Consider the following 17330-nt stretch of genomic DNA (forward strand, 5'->3'; position numbering starts at 1 on the left):
CAAGCTTTAACAAGCAGGGGGCTCCTGACCCTTTGAACCACATGACCAGACACTGATTGTATGTGACAATAGCATGGAGGGAGGTCTGCAAATCACGTTAGACACTGTTTCTGACTAATGTTCTGCATCTTTGTGTGTTTGCACCTCTGCTAAATGAGCAACTGAAATTCCAAATTGTGCCGATTTGTTGTACACTTTCACCAGTCCATCCATTCCCCATAGCAACTATAAATCTGTAGAATTGTCAGTACACAATGTTTCAGACATTTAGATGAATCATTTTGTTCATAGTTGATGGGTATTGAAAAGAGTCATGAGGGGGAAACATCAGAGAGGGGGGTCCATCCAAATAAATGCACTAAGATGCATATTATTTTGATAGATTTTTAAGTCATCATGCCATGGTGACTTTCTAAGTAAGGCAATCCCACAATGCAGTGCGACAGAGCCTCTGGTGACTTTTTTCGATGCTCAATGGTGGACGCAGACGAGAGCAAGTCGGTTTTCACTGTTAGGGACCAAAGGGAAGCATTCCTTAAAGGAAAGCTGATAAACACATCAAGGAAGTTTCCCTGGTGATGGCACACAGCCTGCAGCTGTACTGAGGGGATGAGTTACTGGTTGCCATAGCACCGAACACCTGGCTCATCCGAATATGGATATACGGATATGGACATGGTAGCCATCAATGGCCCCAAAACATGGATTTTGGGATTAAAACAACGTTTTTATATGCATATTGTATAATGTACTGTATAATTAATGGATTAGTAATGTGAAAAGGACCATTTAAATTTATCGTAAATCCTTGAAATCACCCTTAATGGTTTTCTGTAAAACATATTTACCAATGTTGAGGTTAAGATGTTAAATATAACAAACGTCAAATGTCAATTGAAAAAAATCTCAGCCATAAATGTAAAGCTGTGTGCAACATAGTAGCAACGTGTCCCAACAAGATAAGAGTGACTACCCAGTCTAGGTAGGGAGCTGACTAGGTATTGGGACTGACTCAAACTCTTAAGCAACCCCCAAATCCGCAATGTTCTTAGCAGCTGCCTCTGTGGAAGTCACTGGAGAGGGCTTTCATGGAAAAAGAAGTTTAGCCAGCTGGGTGGAGAGCAGTGAAAGGATTTTTTCCACTTCTGTCTGTCTGTGTGTCTGAGACGTGCTGAGTTTTTTCATTGAGCTATTCATCCTGAAGTGCGTTGACCAGGCATGCAGTAGTCAGCTGCAACATTTTTAAATGACACAGTCCAACGTGGAGGGAGCATGGAAGCATATGAATCCTTTAAACTTTCACAGGCACCATGTGGACAAAATCCTCAATGCTAGCCACTTTCAAAAGTAGCTTTGTCTTTAGTCTCTCTTTCTAAAACTATAAATGGCAATGACTTTCATCTAACAAGCTTTACTGGACAGAAAGTGTGTGCATGGACTTTATTTCCTGTGCCCATGGCCCAGAGGGAAAGACTGGGTGTTTTTTTAGCCACCTAGAGGAAAATGTGTCCAGAATGTCTTCTGAATGTTTGCGTAGTTTATAAGTGTATCTGGAATGAGTCAAAAGAGGAAAAATGTACTTTTAGTATACATTAGTAAGTCATGACTCTGTGCCGATTAAGTGCATTGACTTTCCAATGTCTTTGTGTATTTATGTTTTAGAGAGTTATCACTGTGATTCCAAGCTGCACATTCCCACTGCTGAGGTCCTCCATGATGATAAGGCAGCACTGGCCTGGCTTATGTCACTGTGTCGTGTTGACGTCATCTACCTGAGTGGTGCTCCTGCGGAGTGAGGCCAGGGGAAAAGACTCAAAGAGAGAATTGGCTATTTCAATATGACATTCTTAGGGTAAAACTGCAGGCCATGTACTCCCATTTTGCTTAAGTCATCGTCAGTCCAAGCCGCTGTTTAACAACTTGAGTCCCCGATAAATCTTCAAATGCTCAATTTTTCACAGATCATATTCAAGCTGGAGAGGAGCCCGGGGAGGGAAATAGAAATAATTGTTTCAAATAAACAGGACGTACATCTCTTTTCCAGTATTCAATGAAGAAGTCATCCCTCTCCTCAGCTCCTCACTTCACAGCAGCAGTGTTCGGAAAAGTTGCACAGAACCCAAGTAAGAGTAACTTTGATTGATTTTAGTGATTAACTTCCATGGTGAAGCTTAGAGAGTCTGTTGCCCCTTCAACACACTGGAATCCATCACTTTGACTTATTGCAGTCCTGATTACTTCAGGACAGAGATGGAGGGAAAACAACCAGAAAGCATTCCAGGTTGGAGGAATTACCTGGTGCCCTCAGTCAGAACAGAGGATTGGAACACAAAGCTTTTCCCTTGCCAGTCGATGAGCTCATACTGTTGGAAGTAAGACTGCAGACCAGAGCTCGTGGTCTGCCGACAGAAAAGCTGAGATGTTTTACAATCTTGGCATCGGCTCAAGAAATGCATAAGAACAAGGCAAGAGAACAGATAACTTAAAAGTTATTCTTACATCTCATCTTCTTAAGAGGAACCAGTGTAAGCATTCGTCTGAAGCTACCACCTTTCCGCTCAGGGATCTTTGAAAAGTTTATTTCATTGTATTTTTCTCTTGGTACAGCCTAGTTATTGCTGCTCCTCTTCTAAAGTCATTTCTATTCATGAACATCACCTGTCTCCACAGGCACATATGGCTGGTCCAAGACAAACCCCAGCCAGACAATTTGGCCGAAACTTCAGAAAGGTTCCACCATCATACTGATTACCCTGCACTGCCCCACCCACCTGATGTGAGAGGAACAGGCCTTTTTTTGTCTGACCATTGACATCTGATGGTAGTTGGGGGTAAGAACAGTAGGTTGGCGAACAACAACTCCCATTATTCAATGTAAAATGTAACTATTGTAGTGAGGTGATGTCACTTGTTGATATTCCCAATCAACTAACTACATGTTTAAATAAATGTATTAGGTTGGGACTGTAGTTGGAACACAAGCTCATTCTTTTCAGTAGCTACCAGGTTGTAAGCCAACTGAGTCTAAATATAGATTAATGAATATGAAGTGAATTTAACAAAATATAACACATCAATGCCAGCTTTCAAAAGTTTTTCTTCCTTAGGTGAAGGAGTTGTTTAAGTATATTCTTGTTGCCATTTGTGGACGGTTGCTCTCTTAAAATGCCTTCATGCCAAAAAAAGAATCTGTCAAATGACTTATGTGAAGTAAGGATCACACATAGAAAGCAGGCAGAGTGGATTTAATGGATCCATTGATGATAAGTGATTGGTTGTGCTGATGTGGATGAATTTGATTTTGTGGCTGGGCTGTCACATCATTTGTCGTCTTTTTAATGTCTGTACATAGTCACACATGTATTGCACGGTCGTGTGTGTGTGTGTGTGTGTGTGTGTGTGTGTGTGTGTGTGTGTGTGTGTGTGTGTGTGTGTGTGTGTGTGTGGACACTGCCATCTGCTGGTCAGAATAAGGACTGCCCTCCTCCAAAAAAAACAAGCAATATTGTTTTGATGATGTGCCCAATGAATAAACACACCAAGCATACTATTCTTGCTGCCGTTACCCCTACCTCTTCTCCCAGTGTGGATGAAGAGGGAATAAGCCTGGGCAATACCACCAGAAGTTCAGTGCAAGAGGTTCTGCTGGTTTCTCTTCTCTTCCACAGAACACTCAGAGCCTGTTGACATCATGAACAGACCAGAGAACATGGTCACTTATCACATGGAGGCTGGTCGAGCTGCACTCCTTCCCAAAACTTCTCTGATACAACATGCATCGCCTGGTGTGTGGCACCTAATCAGAGTTTAATGCAGTTCATAAAAAACTAAAAGCAAAAGCACCTTTAAGATGTACAGTATTTCAACTAATTGTATTTGTGGATGAAAGGTATGCACGTACGCACAGTGTTGTTTGTACGCACAGTGTTGTTTGTACGCACAGTGTTGTTTGTACGCACAGTGTTGTTTGTACGCACAGTGTTGTTTGTGGCACTCACTGCCATTACAACACCCACAACCTTGTTCTGGTAGTTTTTCCACAAAATCCTATTTTATCATACTTTCATTTGATACCGTTTGAAGTAGTATTACTGGACTACACGCTAGTTTTATCTGACTCCATTAATTAATAAGACTGGCACTGTGATTTAGTGATTCTGATGTAGCTATGCAGAGAGGAGCATATATTCTAAGCACAATAGAAGTTCCATGAATGGTGAATACTTAATTAAAATAAGCTGATAACATAACAGTTACAGTTAGAGTTGCACCAGCCATGAGAATGGAAGCATAACCCAAAATGATATATAGGATGAAATATTGTAAATCCAACTATGATGATAAAAGAGAAGGGAAGAATGGAAGAGGAAGCAAAAGAAAGTATGAGCAAGAGACGGAAAGAGCAGGAGAGAGAGAGAGAGAGAGAGAGAGAGAGTATCCTTGGCCTTTTATGTTGAAGTTAAGATAAGGTCAAGCCCTGAGATCCCCTAACAGTCACTGTGTAAACACTTTTGAGGAACTGGACTACAACAAACCCAAGCACAATTACATTCACACAGGAACACAACTAAATAATTCATTTTGAGACACCCACTGAGGTTTAAAGTGACTTCTAGCTTGTGTGCAACAATTTGGATGTCTGGTTTGTCTTACAAAGCAATTATATCAGCACTGAATTCAATGCCATAGCTCAATACAATAGATTACTCTAATTTTGATTTAAGAATTGCCCTTTACTCTTATTCTTCCAAATTAATAATCTTGTTGATAGTGCTGCAGGGTCACTGAAAATGACTCTCAACTCCCTCACTCCTTTAAATAAGAAGGTAATAAAACAAGAGAGGCACACAAACCCGCAAACTAAAGCAAACATTGTGGAAACTTGAAAGTATTGATGATACAATAACTGTCCTGTAGAGATGGCGACCCTCTGTGATTTAACACTTTATAAATAAAGTTGAATAGAATATAATTTGTACCACTTCCCTACTTACTGTTAGGAGCGGCCTCAACACAGAGGGTCACTCTCATCCCTCATACACAGAGCAATCAACTCTGTACTCATATAAGCATGCATGATTGATCAATAAAGTCACTTCAGGGAAAACTCCCATAATCTCTGGCAGCATCTTCCTTCCAGAAGTTGGTTTGCACAATACTGGCAGTCGGTTGCTTCAGGATTTTATTATTGTGTCATCATCAAATAACCTGCATTTAATAAAATAAATAAATAAATAAAACATTAATGGTTTCATGTAAGTTGAATGTTTGATACATTCAATTATAGCTATAGCTCCTCTATTAAATTTTAGTATAGAGAGGAGAGTGACTGTTCAACTTGTTTAGGACTTTAACCCCTACGTTTGAGACGACTCTGATTAGCTGATTTTGTTACTCACATGTTTTGATTTGGGAACTGACCTCAGATTTGAGTGGCAGGACTTCAGAATGATTATACTCGTACTGAAACATAACAATTACTCATTAGCCACTGCAATCTGTTGGTTGTTTTCATTCAATCTCATGTTAGGTTCAATGTTACGTAATTCCGAGACTCATCCCTCACAGGGATAATAAAGCTGTTCCTATCTAATCTTATATTCTCCGGAATTGAGCGGCTATGGGTGAAAGCTCAGTTGTGTAATGGTTGTGATGTGTCTGTCTGTGTGTGTGGGTCATGCACCTGGCTTTGGCACGTCACCCTGCACTGCCTTTTCCTCTTCACCTTTCACCCACTTTTTCGGCCAGAGTTAACGTTGACGTAAGCTCCGCGCTGTGGGACGTGAACTCACCATCCAAACATCACCTAGTTCTGGAAAAGTACTTGTATGTATTTCATTTTTTGATTTCTAATTTCATGCACACACGAGTTATGTTACGTTGCTTCTACTCTTCTAACTGTAAGTCGAGCAGCTAGCATGTCAGCCGGCTTCAGCTTCAGTTAGCTCCTGAGATGAGAGTGCAGTGTGGTAGTGAATGAGTTTCAGGACAGACAGCAGTTTGTTTACAATTGTGTTCATGTGAAATTGGAAAACACGTTAAGCAGCCTGACTGTCGTTAATTAGGGAAACTCAGAGAAGGAGCTTGGGCATACACAGTCTAAGTTAAATGTTTGCTTTCATCACATAGCGCTAAAAGTGTCACTTGGGATGCGACAATGTAAGCAGTACTGTTGCACAAACGTGGAGGGAATTCAGTATAGTCTATATAGCATGGTTCAGAATGGCACAGGATTTGAATAGAAATGACACAATTCCCTTGATAACATTTCAGTGGTCGTCCAAATACAATAGTGCAGTTTAAAATGTAGTAAACATAGTGACTATAAGAAGTCATTGAGTACTTTTGAGGGCGTGGACTCCCGTGATACGTGTAGCTGATCAGATAAACGTTCATCATTTCATCTCAGACCAGTCAATTCAGTCTTCGGGACTGGGAGTATTCAATCCCATTCCACTTTCACTATCAGCAGGTTTGTGGCTTTATTTCTGTATATTGAATAACACTTAGGCTAAACATCAACAAGCAATTGAATGGTGCCAGTTTAGACCAGTGAAAGGCATAGATCACTTTTTGAAAACGTTTGTGTATAATGAATGATTCCTTAAAAAACAATAGATGAAGTTCAATAGTTGAGTTAAATCAATGATTTTGAAAGTTGATTAATCTACTCATTATTTTGATTATTAATTGAGTAGTAAATATGTGTAGATGTATATAAGATGAAGTAGCACCTCTGCTTCTGAGGAAGAATCAGAGGGAAGTATTGTGTGGATGTGTGTTAGAATATTAATGCATTTCATTATGATAATAGAATTTAGAAGTAGCTATGCCTTACAACTCATTCTTATAAAGGACGACTGTCTGTATTAGCTTGATTCCAGACAACTATCATAACATAACCAGTGTTCTTACTGCTTTGGAGGAAATTAGAGGCACTTTTGGCGCCTCTGACTGTGCGGGGTTAAGGGTTCAAATAAATGGTGTTGTGTATTAATTTGAATAATATATCTCTGGGGGAAAACCTCCATGCATGTTTCATGGGGACACATGGATGGAGTTGTTGTACTGCACGTTGCATGCACAAGTCTTCACTGAAATGTTAAGTGTATAACTCTGATGTTCCATTCAACAGATATTCTCGTTGAATACACAGTTTTACAGCCTTTTCAAACCCGTGGAGGTCATCTGCTAACCAGTCGAGAATGTGGATGAGTAAATTGGCACGTTTTGCACAACCAGCCCTGCAGAGGAGCACCTCTGCTGTGGGCTGCAGGCGTGTGTGGACTCGTGGTGGACCGGGGCTCACAGCTGCAGCTCACCCGGCCTCCTGTCTGACTTCAGTGCAGCACCGGGGACACCAGACAGTGGTGTCTGCCTCCATCCCCAAAACTGGTCATGGAGTGAGACATGCCCTTGCGCTGGATGAGGAGAGGCTGGTGGAGGTGGAGTGGGAGGATGGCGGCCAAAGCCTTTACCCATTCTCCTGGCTTCGAGACAACTGCCAGTGTCCGCTGTGTTTCTTGCGGTCGGCTCAGGCCCGCAGGCTGTACCTCTTAGATGTTGATATCCACACAGGAGTCGATGTTGTCCAGGTCACCGATGACAACAAGGTTTGTTGGTTCCTCTGTCTGATGTGTTTATGTTGTTCTTTATCACTCAGAAACATATGTTATAATGAAAGAAAGGGTTGCAATCCATGTTTTTTCATTGGTTAATCGTATATGGCCTGACTCTTCCGTGTTCAGACTTCTGACTTACCGCAGGCATTAAGCACCTCTCAGGTGAGTTAAGTAAACAGAGCAGAGTTAAAAAAAGAGTTTAAACTTAAAAGAGGAGTGTCTGCAGCTACCCCACTATTCAGACTTCGAACTTGCGTCGCTTTTCATTGTGTCTGTTACTACTGTTCTTTATCGAACTGTGGTATTTGGTGTGGTTTTAATGTTTATCACATAGTTAGAAGCTGTCCTTAGTAAGAAGACCAACAAGATATTGCAAATTAAAAATTGACTACTGTTTGTACAGGCTTTGGCATGATTACAGGCAGATGTTCGTTTTAAAGGGAGGGGCAGGAGACACAATGTCAACAATGTGGAAAAAGATTTTTTACAACTTTATACATTTACATTGTTTAACTGTTACATATTACATTTCGATGAGATGATTTCTTCACTGGTTAAACTTTTAACTATAGTTAACCAGCAACTAGTCTAGTCACCAACTCTGAATTGGGTCCATAGTGTTGAAGTGGCAAATGTCCATCACATTCCCAGAGCTCATACTGATTGTCTGCAAATTGTTTCTGTGCGAATAACTCTTCAAAACTACAAAACTCTCTAACTTCCCACAACAAGGGTGTATTCAAAGATAAGAGAAATGGAACATTAGTCAGTGTTGAACCTATACTTAAGTACTTAGGAGGACTTTAAACTGGTGCAGTGCAGATTTGCACGCTGGTATTTTTGTTGCACACTTGCAGTAGACCTTTTCCTTGTGGACACAGGGGTTCTGGAGCACTTGGTCATATAGCAGGTTTTGATAACGCATGGCAAATTACAATACATACAATAACATACAAGATGATGCAGGTAATGGAAGTTGTTTAATTAAATCAAAATGAACCTGAGTATGATTTTCCAGGCTGACATCACTGTGGAGTTTGTTGTTGTTAGTCATAAGTCATCTTTCCACAGGTGTCCATCGTGTGGCCCGACCAGCACACAAGTGTGTTTGACGCTGAGTGGCTGAGGAAGCGCTGTTTCTCTCCTGCTGCCAGAAAAACAATGCAAGAAGAGCTCTTCATCAATGGTTAGTCCACATTATATATTTTATATTTTGTACTGGATTTACGGTTACAAAAAAAACCCACAAAGCAGCTGTCTCTGTGGAAGTCCTTGGAGTGAGCTTTCATGGAAAAAAGACTTTAGCCAGCTGGGCAGAGAGCAGTGGAAGGGTGTTTTTCAGGAAGCAATTTGTCCTGAAGTGTGCTGACCGAGGCATGCAGAAGTAAGATGCAACATTTTCAAAAGTGATGAAATCCAACCAGAACAGAGCATGAAGCCACATGAAGCTGTCACAGGCTCCATGTGGACAAAATCCTCAATGCTAGCCACATTCAAAATTGCCTTGTATTAAGTCTCTTTCTAAAACATTCTAAGACATTGCAACGTATTACGAATAACAACTCTACTGAACACAGAGTGTGTGCCTGGACTTTATTTCCTGTACCCCTGGCACAGCTGGAAAAAACGGCTTTCCGTTCATTACTTGTGCTTCTGCTTCTGCTCCCTTTTCATCAGCTGAGTCAAAAGAGGAAAACTTCATATAAATGTTTCTGGTAAAAAAGTTGTATTATTTCAGGTGATGTATTTTTAGTCTACATCAGTACGTTATGAATAATGAATGAACCTTCCAATATCCTCATGTATTTATGTTTCAGAGCGTTATTACTGGGATTGCAAGCTGCACCTCCCCACTGCTGACTTCAACGAGGTCCTCCACGATGATAAGGCAGCGCTGGCCTGGCTGACGTCACTGAGACGTGTTGGTGTCGTCTACCTGAGGGGTGCGCCTGCAGAACAAGGCCAGTTAGACAAACTTGAAGAGAGGCTCGGCTTTCTCAAGATGACATTCTACGGGTAAGACTGCAGGCCATACTCCCGTTTTTGCTTAACTCATCCTCAGTCAAACTTTGATTGGTCTTGGCGATGAAGTTCAATGGAGAAGCTTGGAGTGTCTGCTGCCCCTTCATCACACCCAATTTCATCACTTTGACTTATTGCAATCCTGATTACTGTCTTCAGGGTTAATCCCTTAACCCTGAAGACAGTCGGAAGACAAGATGTAAGATGCAACACGTCAGGGATCAGTTGATTTCAAAACAGCCTAATTGCTGCTCCTCTCCCTGAGTCATTTTATTAAACAAATGTTAATGAACATAAACCTGTCCCCACAGACGCCTATGGCTGGTTCAAGACAAACCCCAGCCAAACAATTTGGCCTACACTTCAGGAAGGTTCCACCATCATACTGATTACCCTGCACTACCCTCAACACCTGGAGTGAGTCAATCAGACCTTACAGTGATATTCCTTGATTTTTCTCCAAAATGCTACAGTAAAAGTGTTTGATATTGTGCTGTAGTCAGAGTTGCCCTGGACACAACCATGTTATTATTGTGAAATGATGTTATAGCCTCTCAAATATCAGCCATCAAACCATTTCTCGTCCGGTGAAAGAACCAACAGTTATGTCTCTATAAAAGTATTTAAGATGGACTTACTAATTTCCTTCACAGTGCAAACATGCAAGGAAAGTTCTCCTGTTCACTGTTCATGGTTTAGGATTCGATATGTCAGGGGGGCTGCACCCCTTTCAAACTGGATTGCAAGTCTTGTGTTTATTCTTGTTGACGGTTCCTTTTTTTACGTGCCTTGATGCCTTCTTCTGAATGACGTGTGGCTATTAATATCATTTGCATGCTGTCACCTACTGGGTTGGAGTAGACTTAGCAACACTTCCTTACACATCTCTAAAAGTTGACTGCCTGTGTTATTTTCAGGGGAAAGTCAGTTCAGCCACAAATCCTGAAAAATCCCTTATAGAGATGCGTCCATGGAAAATGTGTGTCACTTTAAATGGTGTTATGTATGCATTAATATGTTGTCTGTGTGGAATGTGTGTTGACCTGCTTTAGATCCAGCTTCTGCACTGCATCAACCCTGCTGCTGAAGGAGGGGAGAGTGAAATTGTGGACGGCTTCCATGCGGCGCTGCAGCTACTGGCAGAAGACCCAAAGGCTTACCAGATTCTCACCTCTGTGCTTGTTGACTACAAAGACACAGGGGCGGACTACTGCGAATATATGCTGAACGCTAGGAAACACACCATCAGGTAAGAGAGGATCACGCGTAGAGAGCAGAAAGCGGTTGGTTGATTTGATGTGGATGTACAACTGGATTTGATCTTCACTCACAAATAACATAACACAATACCCATATCTCTTCCCCCAGTGTGGATCAAGAGGGCCGTGTCTCTGGAATAAACCTGAACAATGCCACCAGAGGTTCAGTGCTGGACCTCCCAGTGCAAGAGGTTCAGCCCTTCTACAGGGCACTCAGAGCATATGTGGACATCATGAACAGACCAGAGAATGTGGTCACTTTCCAAATGCAGGCTGGTCAGTGTGCGCTCCTCAAAACTCACTCTATACAACACACACTTACATACACAACATGAATTTCTGTGTTTTACCTAATCAGAGTTTAAAATACACAAAAATACGAATGGAGAAGCATCTTTAAGCTGTATTTAAACTATACTACTGTTCCATTCTGACCCACAGAGGAATGTATCAACACTTAACCCAAGAAGCTTGTTCTGAAACTTGTCCCTGTCTTCTTTCAGGAGACTTGGTGACCTTTGATAACACACGCATCCTGCATGGGCGGAAGAGCTTCATCAGCTTTCCAGACAGGCCGCGACTCCTAGAGGGCGCCTACATGGACTGGGATGTGGTCCTGTCTCGTCTCCGGGTTCTCCGCAAGTCTGTCCAGGGTGACATATAGACGGGATACACAGCCACTTTGCAATATGAGGCTATGAAGAGAGAAAAATATCAATCTGAATGTTCAGCCACACAGTGCATAGTGCAGATGTTCAATTATGTTTCATAATTTTCCCTGTTTATAGCATGAAATATAGCTGCAGAAACCTGCTTTTAAGTTATACAAAAGAAAGTGAAGGAACTTTCCACACATTTTGGCCATGAAGTTTCCCAGTAATGCCACACCAATAACATTCAGTCATTTTGTTACGATGGAATAAGGATACAGAAGAGGCCACATGTCAGAGTACTTTGTTCCTCTTATAGATTTTAGTGGTGTAGTGTCAAATATTCTTTCCTGCTCTACTCACATCTGATTAGATAAATCAGGTGTGTTTCCTTACTGTGTCAGTAGGCAAGAAGTCAGACACACTTGTAACTCTTTTTTTTTTATCAGTTTGACCAGTCAGATAGCAGATGTTTGCCCTGGGGGCGCTGCACGGCCATGAATATGTGTCTTAACCCTTACAAGACATCACTTACCCTGACAGCTCTACTTCAGGAGAAGTGGAAGAGAAGAGGACCACTGGTGCACGATAATACAAGAGTCTTACCTTTTCCCATGAGTGTGACTACTGTTATAGTTTCCAGCAAAAAGCACGCTATGCACATGCCGAAGCCCTGAACAATGTTTCTGCCAAGTGGACTGGAGGAATGGTGCACATTGTATTGATGGACACACAAACGTGAATTCTATTGTTGCAGTTGTAGGAGGGCGTAGGATAGTTTACAAACTCTTAACATCGTGCCTTCAGAAGTGATCTGATATCTTTTAGTGAGATCCTGAACTGTTTTTGCCAATGTGTGGGCTACTGCCTCCCTTTGGACTGAAAAGGCATTGCAGGCAGTGGGATCATTTACATTGAAATGCGGTCATTTACGATAAATAACCTGACAACCTTAACTTTCAATTTTGTAATTTAATTTGAAATAACCATTAATCACTTATTAATTATTAACATTTAACATTTTTCATTTATGTGCTTATCAGATTTTGGGAATATATTCAGATATCAAATTGGGCCTTTTATGTTTGATTGGCTGCTGTAGACTGTTGATGCTGTCTGTTTGTGATCGCTGTATCGCCAACCAGCTAAGGGATTAATTGTAATTTAAGTAATTGAGTCGAGTGGAGTGACAATGTTTCTGTGAAGAATGGAGTGTTTCCATATGTTTGGTGTAATGTAAACACAAAGCCATATTCCTGTGTTCCTTTACTCAGTCTTAAATCGGAATATTGATCAATGCTACACTTCGCGAAAGTAGGATGTGTTTCATTTGTTGAACTGAATCCCATCATTCATCCATCAATCAATCTTCAAAGGGTCTGAAAGGATCAATAAACCACATTGAGGTTAATATGGGACAACTTTATTATGATATTGCCAAAGCTGTACATATTCTATAAATGTTTTCAAATACTGGAATACTTACACCTGACATCTCATTTATTTCCTGTTTACAGCAGCAATGACAATAATCCAGATTAAAAAGAGCTGTATAACATTACCAAACCAAACCTGGAGAAGCTGCTTACTGAGTTCCGTTTTATTTACACTGCTGAGTGGCGGCGATGCATTCACTGAGAGAATGGTGTCATCATCACTTTATTTCCTTTGCACAGTTGATTTTCTTTTAAAAACTAAAAGTAAATCAGAAACAAAATAAAACCTTTTTTTTTCCCTCAGTAATATAGCTGTACCGATATATTGCTGATCTGGAGAATTGATTCACTGCATGAATGCACACAAACACACACAAACCCACACGCGCTCGCACAATGAATGTTGACCATCGGGGGGGAAATGAGACAGGATTCAACAGTTTTTTTTTTCTTTCACAGAACAGCAACAACTTTTAAAGATTGTTGACCAACTCAATACAGCAGGGATCCACATTACACTTTGCACATGTTTAAAGGTTAAATCCACGCCGGATCACAGGACAGGAAACTGCTGCTGTGGGCTTCCAACTTCAGCGCAAAAAGCAGTGATCAGCGAGTTTTTGACAGCTGCTGTGACATCACTGCTAGGTGCTGCAGCAGCTTTTTTTCTCTATGTGATACGGTGTCGATTTACAAGTTAAAAAAAACAACTCCACTTCAATGGATGTGTAACACAGACAAAAGAGTCCTCTCGTACATTCTTCACCCTGTGAAAGCCGGCCCACTGCTGGATCCCTTGGCTGTGGCAATGGCTTATTACTAAGTATTGCACATCTAGTGGATCAACAATTTGTAACTTCTTTTGAAGAGAAATGTACAGCAAATATATATAATAAATACTATATATAGAAATATATATATATAATATTTATTTTCCATCGTCATAGTAACATGCAATTGATAACAGCAGACCACAGACAGTAAGTTGTACAATAGAACTAGAACAGTAATCCAGCCTCAGACGGGCTGGTCTAGGTAAAGAGAACACATCTTTGACCACTCACATTATTTTAGGGCTAAAACACCTTTTAAGAAGCGTGTACATGCGGTGCTCCAGTGCGGTATACAGTAGCATTTTCAGCATAGGATGTCGTCCTGCACTACAAAGGGGGTCACTGGAGGTTTCACCAGATTTATCTTGGACAGACTGGACTTTTACAGTACCACATAGCACAAAATAACTCACACAGTCATACAGGATGGGTTTGGGAGAGGGGGGCGGGGGGCTGCAATGAATATCAAGGCTGTGCACGGGACCTGCATGCACTCTGTGCCCTGCCAACATCCCTCACACATCTCTTATCATCAGTTGGGCCTTGGCAGCGGGGATGAAAGAAAACCAAAGTTCACACAGAGACGAACACATCAGAGGAGTTCACTTCTCCCCCACTTAAGGAAGCAGGCAAACACTTAGCAATTTGGTTTGGTCAATACGGTGACAGCAACGACGGGGTGGAAGTATTTACATGACATCACAGACCAGGATCAAACACATCTACTCAGCTGGGTCTAAAAAGGGGTTGCTTCATTTGGGAGCTGTACAGACAGGATAGAGGAGCAGGAGGCGTGTGCTTAGAGCTAAATTAGGGATTGTCAGAAGTGCGGCGCTGCTGTGAGTAGAGCGGTACGCCATGGGGCGAGGGAGGAGAGGGGGGGAGAGAGAGAGAGAGAGGGCACAGGGTGTCGACTAACTAGAAATGGGTCTTGGTGACAGAAGCTTGGTTTTGCCATCGGCCTCCTTCCCCTTCACTGCCGCCACATAGGAGAAAAGGCAGAGGACGGAGTAACAGATCTGATGTGCCTGCAGAGGGAAAAGAAAACATGAAGGGGAAAGACCTGGCAACTGAAACATTACAATTACTTTAAGCTTCCTGTGGCTGTATTCCTACAAAGTCCTCAAGTCAACTGTGTACAGAAAAGTCTTCATCTAAACGGAGCAGTCAAGTACAGAAATAAATCCATTGGAAATAAAGTAAATTCATTAAATTAATTTGACGAAGTCCCACAAAAAATAAATGTACAAAAGTACCAAAAAGGTGGAATGAGACTGAAGAGTTTGAAGTTTCCTCAGCTTGAATTAAGCCACCTAACACTGAATTCTGTACTTGAATTGGTGATTGAAACTCAAATCTCTCTCATATTAGCAGTAAGTGGCTTTCGTCTCGGCCTCAAGAGGGCAAACAACGGAAGCGGGAGCAGGAAACCATTATTTTGATGATGGAGTTGGAGAAAACACTGAGCACGGTACAGACGTGGATAATGCTACAGAAGAGGCTGCAGAGGTCCATATGGAACGATTCCGTACTATATCGTAATTAGAATCCTTTGCAAATGACAGGAAAAGCCACCTTCCAAGCATGCAGGTTAATGTTTGTCTGTACGCTTACAGTGTTGAGTGTATCCTTCAACTTTCAACTCTCTAAGCAGGAACAGTACCAGTGTAGCGCCACAGCAGTGCCCTGCCACGCAATTTGCATGTGTCTGGCATAGCATTCAGTCGGGCAGAAGAAAGGACGACTCACCATGGGGGTCTTGTACTTGTGGATCACCACTTCTTTAGTTTCAGGAACTATGCCGGTGCAAGAGACAAAACAGAGAATTCAAAGGCAGCAGGAACCTCAATGAGTTCATGTGTGAGACTTTAAAGGGTTTACTGGGCTGGACTGTTTACAAGGTGTGAATGGGATGTGTGCCAAGAAGAGTCCACAACAGTCAGCTCTGCTTTGACCTTAATCTGCTTCATGGGCAGAGTGGATTTGTTTGCCCCTAATGGACGCAAGCAAGCTTTCATATTTCGATTGATACACAAATCAAACCATGGCTCAGCTCTGGGTTCCATGGTTCGTTCATGAAGACCCTGCACTGATCTATGATAGCTGCTCACTGTTCAATATGACAAATGTGACTGTTGGTGAGAAACACTCCTGGCCCACAGAAATGGACATTAAAAAAAAAAACAAGGCTGAACATGTTTGTGTCTTACAAATAGAAAAAAAGATAAGGACATCCTCTCTCCCAGTGAAGTGAAAGGTTAAAGATAAAGACGTCACAGAGAAAGCAACTTGAGGAGGTCAAAACCTTTAGACCGAGGACCGTGTCACTGCCCCAGAGGACAGATGGACTTTTCATTAGTAACTGTGAACCCATAGCAGAGATGAGGGGCTGACATCTGAACCCCCCCCCCCCCCCCCCCCCCCCCACAACAGCCCCACCAAGAACACCAAGGCCGACTGGAACAGAATGGGAGGGGGGGGAAGGGGGGGGGTCTGGTGTGATTTTCAAATAAAAAGCAGGTAGTGGGGGAAGCGGGCGGGTTGGGGGGAGAGGGAGGAGGAAGAGGAGAAACTCATAGTACTGAACAAAAAGGACACAACTGATGAGAGGTTGGACTGAGGAACATTCTGCATTGTATAAGTTTAAGAAAAGGAGAAAGGTGACGACACTTTACCTGCTGGAGAATGAAGGTTTTCATAGTGGCAAGGATGAGGGCAACATTACAAAAGCAGCACAGAGACACGACAGTAACCCAGCCTGGCACTGAGGGGGACGCAAGACATCCCTGCATGTTGCTTCAACCTGAGCCTCTGCTCATCTTACTGGGTTCTGTTCCCTCTCATGTGTGATTTCTCCCTTCAGCCTGAACCTCAACAACAAACTCTGCTGCTTCCATCTTTGCTCTCCTGTTTCCTCACTGTCCACTGCAGCCATCAGGCCCCACATAGACAATTTTACCACTAAATAACCAGCTAACTAACTAACTATCATGATTTAATAACATTGTTCCTCCAGCAGACATGAGAAGGATAAATACTATCAAAAGCTCAACTATCTGCTGTCATCAGACCAATAAACTGGTGGTTAAGTTTCATCTGTGACAATATGGGCCTGGCTGACATTCATCACTGCAGCAACAACAAATGATCAGGCTGAGGTGATCAACCAGCCGTCACTCTGTGTTCCTGTGTTTTTAGAATTTCTCTGAAAGTGTGTTGGAGCTTTATGTAGCGCAAACACTAATAGTTTAGTTCCCCTTCCATGCCTGCAGAGGGCAGTAACACGCCCTTCCTTACAATGAGTTCATCAAAACGGAGCTGAATGAACAATTCAAGAAAGACTTGAAGGCAAATGAATGATTTCTGCTTCACAAACTAACCACTTCTGTCCCTCAAAGGCAGGAAAAAGAAAAGTTGCTATATTTCAAATCTGTCATACGCCTGCCAATAGACCTGACAGACTCACAGACCTGCAGAGGTGTGCGACCTGTTCCCTGACCCGAGCCAG

General features: G+C 42.0%; 2 protein-coding genes and 1 long non-coding RNA gene across 14 annotated transcripts in view; 1 reads left to right on the plus strand and 2 right to left on the minus strand.

The window, feature by feature from the left end:
• Nucleotides 1-5676: 5676 nt before the first annotated feature.
• bbox1 (butyrobetaine (gamma), 2-oxoglutarate dioxygenase (gamma-butyrobetaine hydroxylase) 1) lies at nucleotides 5677-12029 on the plus strand. Its single transcript, XM_076155811.1, has 8 exons — nucleotides 5677-5826; nucleotides 7136-7613; nucleotides 8694-8808; nucleotides 9440-9638; nucleotides 9956-10061; nucleotides 10697-10893; nucleotides 11013-11179; nucleotides 11407-12029. The coding sequence occupies exons 2-8, from the start codon at nucleotides 7206-7208 to the stop codon at nucleotides 11565-11567; spliced, it is 1353 nt and encodes a 450-aa protein (XP_076011926.1). The 5' UTR covers nucleotides 5677-5826; nucleotides 7136-7205; the 3' UTR covers nucleotides 11568-12029.
• A 385-nt stretch (nucleotides 12030-12414) lies between these two features.
• On the minus strand, nucleotides 12415-12687 carry LOC143004693 (uncharacterized). Its single transcript, XR_012963986.1, has 2 exons — nucleotides 12573-12687; nucleotides 12415-12504 (listed from the first exon to the last, which is right to left on the minus strand). It is a non-coding gene; the product is annotated as an uncharacterized LOC143004693 (long non-coding RNA).
• Nucleotides 12688-12954: 267 nt separating this feature from the next.
• Nucleotides 12955-17330, minus strand: part of madd (MAP-kinase activating death domain) — a 37048-nt gene continuing 32672 nt past the window's right edge. For all 12 annotated transcript variants that reach the window (XM_076155798.1, XM_076155810.1, XM_076155808.1 and 9 more), the window contains 2 exons: nucleotides 15572-15618; nucleotides 12955-14850 (listed from right to left, as the gene is read on the minus strand). In XM_076155798.1, coding sequence (XP_076011913.1) covers nucleotides 14737-14850; nucleotides 15572-15618 — 161 coding nt within the window. In that variant the 3' untranslated portion in view covers nucleotides 12955-14736. The remainder of the gene's footprint in view (nucleotides 14851-15571; nucleotides 15619-17330) is intronic.

The sequence above is a fragment of the Genypterus blacodes genome, unplaced genomic scaffold (assembly GCF_046128005.1).
Source record: "Genypterus blacodes isolate CSIRO-AG114 ecotype Tasmania unplaced genomic scaffold, CSIRO-AGI_Gbla_v1 ptg000067l_1, whole genome shotgun sequence".
NCBI classification, from domain to species: Eukaryota; Metazoa; Chordata; class Actinopteri; order Ophidiiformes; family Ophidiidae; genus Genypterus; species Genypterus blacodes.

What these genes read in the sequence shown, in the direction of transcription:
- bbox1 (XM_076155811.1), top strand. Translation starts at nt 7,206, where the DNA reads ATGTGGATGAGTAAATTGGCACGTTTTGCACAACCAGCCCTGCAGAGG. An exon ending in CACTACCCTCAACACCTGGA is followed by an intron (nt 10,062 to 10,696) that starts GTGAGTCAATCA and finishes GACCTGCTTTAG; the next exon opens with ATCCAGCTTCTGCACTGCAT. An exon ending in CACTTTCCAAATGCAGGCTG is followed by an intron (nt 11,180 to 11,406) that starts GTCAGTGTGCGC and finishes GTCTTCTTTCAG; the next exon opens with GAGACTTGGTGACCTTTGAT.